Source organism: Montipora foliosa, unplaced genomic scaffold, assembly GCF_036669935.1.
Source record: "Montipora foliosa isolate CH-2021 unplaced genomic scaffold, ASM3666993v2 scaffold_474, whole genome shotgun sequence".
Taxonomy (NCBI): Eukaryota; Metazoa; Cnidaria; class Anthozoa; order Scleractinia; family Acroporidae; genus Montipora; species Montipora foliosa.
Genome location: NW_027179783.1, coordinates 532,778 through 537,500, shown reverse-complemented (window position 1 = coordinate 537,500; position 4,723 = coordinate 532,778). Strand labels below are relative to the sequence as shown.

At 39.6% G+C, this 4,723-nt stretch overlaps 1 protein-coding gene, 1 long non-coding RNA gene and 1 pseudogene across 2 annotated transcripts; all 3 read right to left on the bottom strand.

The window, feature by feature from the left end:
* The window catches only part of LOC137989801 (collagen triple helix repeat-containing protein 1-like), a 1,127-nt pseudogene extending 467 nt beyond the window's left edge, over nucleotides 1-660 (bottom strand).
* A 392-nt stretch (nucleotides 661-1,052) lies between these two features.
* Nucleotides 1,053-2,491, bottom strand: LOC137989808 (uncharacterized). The gene is made up of 3 exons (XR_011121026.1): nucleotides 1,894-2,491; nucleotides 1,350-1,802; nucleotides 1,053-1,237 (listed from the first exon to the last, which is right to left on the bottom strand). It is a non-coding gene; the product is annotated as an uncharacterized lncRNA (long non-coding RNA).
* Nucleotides 2,492-3,445: 954 nt separating this feature from the next.
* LOC137989800 (collagen triple helix repeat-containing protein 1-like) lies at nucleotides 3,446-4,443 on the bottom strand. The gene is made up of 2 exons (XM_068835450.1): nucleotides 4,204-4,443; nucleotides 3,446-3,808 (listed from the first exon to the last, which is right to left on the bottom strand). Exons 1-2 carry the CDS (start codon nucleotides 4,441-4,443, stop codon nucleotides 3,446-3,448), a joined length of 603 nt encoding a protein of 200 aa, XP_068691551.1.
* Nucleotides 4,444-4,723: the final 280 nt, after the last annotated feature.

The following is a 4,723-nucleotide window of genomic DNA, read 5'->3' as shown; positions in this document are numbered from 1 at the left end:
CTGAAAGCTTGTTGAAAGTACACTTCTAAAAAAGAAAACTCCGTTACAAATACGTGTAACGTTTGACACCTGTTCATGCCAGCTTTATCGAAAGGTTTACGGGAATGAAAGCTGACGTTGTTTATAGCAAGTTTGGGAACGGAAAAGATAAATGGCCGGTTTTATTCAGTTTGAAAATGAACAATACATTGCTGCCCTAACCGGATGGACAACCTGATCAAGATTTTGGCAAATTTTACAGTCTTCGACTTTGTTCCACAATCACCTCCTCCAAGACTGTCACAAAATATTTCTTAAAACGTAACGACAAAGTTTTTGTTCAACCTTGCCCTAAATACGACTGACGAACACAGCATGCCTGCGCTGACTCGAATACCTATGCTTTTAACCCTCTTTTATATTGACTGGTTTCCTTCTTACCTTTATCATTCCATAATCTTTGAGTTCATTAATGTCTTTCCCTGCACACTGTTTCCAATTTTTTGGCATGGCCTGGAGACCGGGATCACCTTTGGGTCCTTGCGTACCCTGCTCTCCCTTAGGTCCCATAGGTCCTTTATCTCCGGGTGGTCCCTCTGGGCCTTTTTCTCCCTTGGGCCCCTTGCGTCCATTGCGACCAGGGACACCAGGAATCCCTGGAACACCAGGTACACCATCCATTGGGCAAGCATTTGTTGGTACAGGGATCTTCCAAATGATGTTTGTTAATGATAAGTCGTTTTTTTGAAATTGTTTCATAATCGCATCTTTAAGTGATAATTTGGGCGATTGCGGAGAAACATCGTCGAACCTTTTCAATGCAACAGTAGCAGCGTGCGCCAAACTGGTTTCTGAAAACTCTTCTATGCTGCCGAATCTTCAGCTTTTTCCATGCGCGTGTCAGTCGTCACTCATTTTTATTTGTCTGGGGGTTTAACGCGTAGCGAAAAGAGAGGGTAAAAAATGGATTTATTGCTAAGTCCGAGTCATGGACGTTTCTGCATGGAATGCTGTATGAATATTTGTCTTACTTGTTTTCTTAAAAAAAGAAAAAGTCCATAGTTAAAAGTTGGTTTAAACCTGTCATAATTGACAATGCTTTCGTCCACAATAAAGTAACTCTGTTTCCAGTGATTTGTACATTTGTTACTCACCGATTCGGTCGAGCAAAGTGCAAAGTATGCGGTTGAGAGCAAAATTAGCAAAATCAAGAAATTCATTGTCTGGTTTTCAATACTGGTAAATAGCTGATGGTGATCTGATGAACGAAAGGAAGAAAGAGAATACAGGTGAAATAAATGCAGCCTTAGGGAGCTATTGTGAAGACTCTCAGCTTTATCAAAGTATCTATCTTCTATGTAGGAGCTTACCTCTTACTGTGATCTTGTTTCACTAGAGCTCTCTTCAAAGGCCAACTTCCCAGATGGTTTTGATTTCCTTCGCTCAAGGGATACGAGTTTTATAGAAGTCGGAAAAATACTCTGAATTCGAAATACCAAGTGATCAAACTTTACGACGGCGGTTTCTTCTTTGTTTGTTTAAGATGTTTACTATTCTTTACACTCATCAGTAAACTCAGTACCCTTGGTGCTAATTGATTTTACCTTTTTAAACACAAAATAAAACCGCCGACCTCTGAAAATCATTTAAAATGTTGCTTTGATCGCGCTGCTGATTCTAGACTTGCTTTATTACCTTAAACTTGTAAAGAAGCGTCCAGTTTCTGCGAGGTAGCTACTAGTTGGACAACTGTAGTAAACCTAGCCGTGAACACGTTTTATTGCAATGTCTTTCCCAGACGTCTAGTAAAAACTGAAATTAAACTGAATTAAATTAATAAACCAAAATTAATAAAAGTGAATTAAACTGACAGAAAATACAATCAACTAAGAGGCAATTTAACGTTTTCCGCACCTTTTTCTTCCCCGGAAACTGATCAGAAGCGTAACCTTTTCCCAGGATTTCTGAACTGTAAGATATAGGGACAACATGTGAAAGACAGTTGGACAGACGGATGTGCTGATCTAATACAAAAATTTCACAAGGAATTGAAAAAGGCAAAAAAAAAAAAAAACAAAAAAAAAAACAGAGAGGGAGAAAGAAAGAGAGAATCGCGTCTTTCGAGGCCTTTCGTGAAGTGATTTAGTATTTCATTGGCGTTTATATGATAAAAAGAATATTACATGGCCGCTTGGAGATACGAAATTTGTCTTCTCGTGTTCAAAAATATTTCACTCGTTCGCTGCGCTCACTCGAGAGGAATTTGATGTCTTTGCGCAGCCATGTAATATATATCCTCTATTTATTCTCTGTTAATTATGAGCAACTTTCTCACCCATTTTTCGACTGACGTGCGAACGAAAAACGGTGTTTTTTGTTACCTCACAAAAAGTCGTAAAACCAATCTTTAAAGAATGTATTCCATCTTTACGACACAATCTTTGTACATTTAAAAGGACTGGTTTCACACTTCTGCAATCAGAAACTTGAAACTGATAGACACTGCGCTTTCCTCCCCCAAACTGGGTATTTGCGACCAAAAGCGAGTATTTTCTTCGGTGTGGTTGAAAGAACGCAAACATTGGAGCCAATATTTGCTACCCACACTGAGTATTTAGACTTTTTTCCCCTTACTATGAGGTCGATCCAAATTCTACTGACTAATTATAGTAAACCTGGTCGCCAACAGTTTTTCATGCCATGCCGGCCTTTCCCAGGTATCTACTAAATATTTCAAAGAAACAATTAAAAGGGATTATACAAACAACTTATTTTTTTTGCCCAGCCTTTTGCCTCTCCGACAACTGAAGCGTAACATTTTCTCGGGAACTTGGATTTCTGAAAAATATAATATATTAAATAACAACATGTTGCAAACAGCTGGACAGAAGGACATGTTTACCTAAAGAAAAACTTCCGGAAGTAAATGAAAAAGGAAACAAAAAAAAAGAAATAAAAAACAAGAAAGCCAGAAAGATAGTTGATGGGGGTCGTATGGTTTTCCTAGTTGTGGGTATTTGCACACTTACTATTTGCCACCTATATTATCTATTTGTATTTGCTATCATACCAAACAGAGCGTTTGAAATCCGATTTTATGAGCAACTTTCATCAATTTTTCATAAGATTTACGAAAATAGTGTTTTTATTGTTACCTCATAAAATTCGTAATAGCATGCAATCCTTAAGTCATGGATTCCATCTTCACGATATAATCTTTGTACAATTTAAAATACTACTTTCACATTTCTGCAATCAGAATATAGAGACATTTGACTTTTCGCCTCCCAAAGTGTGTACAAAGTTCCGCCAAAATCAAGTGTTTGCTTTCCGGCGGGTATAAAATATCCAAACATAAGAGCCAATAATTATTTCGAGTATTTGTGACTCACATTGAGTATTTGAACTTATTTGCCAGTTTAATTATGTTAGGACGGCTATCAATCTTGGATCTAAGAAAACTAATTTATTTCTGCGGAGGAGGCACTTCTTCGATCATTATACGGGTGACGGAGTTCCACCTGGTGTAAGCATCCGAACCAGCTTTTTTTCCAACGCAATCTCCAACATTGATCGCCACTCGCACAATCCCCTTGGCGATTCCCTCACAGTATCCTGCGATCTGAGTTGTTTTGTGTATGTTGCTGTCTGTCTTGCCTTTGTTAACGTGAATGTGCATAACACCGTCGATTGCCAGAGGTTGACATTCCGCGTTATTGACGGTGAAGAACCAGCGTTTGCAGCAGTCCAGACAAAAGGCAATTCTGTAGTGGCCATTGAACTCGACTTTTAAAGCCGAGTTCTCTGAAAGCTTGTTGAAAGTACACTTCTAAAAAAGAAAACTCCGTTACAAATACGTGTAACGTTTGACACTTGTTCATGCCAGCTTTATCGAAAGGTTTACGGGAATGAAAGCTGACGTTGTTTATAGCAAGTTTGCGAACGGAAAAGATAAATGGCCGGTTTTATTCAGTTTGAAAATGAACAATACATTGCTGCCCTAACCGGATGGACAACCTGATCAAGATTTTGGCAAATTTTACAGTCTTCGACTTTGTTCCACAATCACCTCCTCCAAGACTGTCACAAAATATTTCTTAAAACGTAACGACAAAGTTTTTGTTCAACCTTGCCCTAAATACGACTGACGAACACAGCATGCCTGCGCTGACTTGAATACCTATGCTTTTAACCCTCTTTTATATTGACTGGTTTCCTTCTTACCTTTATCATTCCATAATCTTTGAGTTCATTAATGTCTTTCCATGCACACTGTTTCCAATTTTTCGGCATGGCCTGGAGACCGGGATCGCCTTTGGGTCCTTGCGTACCCTGCTCTCCCTTAGGTCCCATAGGTCCTTTATCTCCGGGTGGTCCCTCTGGGCCTTTTTCTCCCTTGGGCCCCTTGCGTCCATTGCGACCAGGGACACCAGGAATCCCTGGAACACCAGGTACACCATCCATTGGGCAAGCATTTGTCGATTTGGTACAGGGATCTTCCACCTGATGTGTGTTGATGATAAGTCGTTTTTTTGAAATTGTTTCATAATCGCATCTTTAAGTGATAATTTGGGCGATTGCGGAGAAACATCGTCGAACCTTTTCAATGCAACAGTAGCAGCGTGCGCCAAACTGGTTTCTGAAAACTCTTCTATGCTGCCGAATCTTCAGCTTTTTCCATGCGCGTGTCAGTCGTCTTTCATTTTATTTGTCTGGGGGTTCAACGCTTGGCGAAAACAGAGGG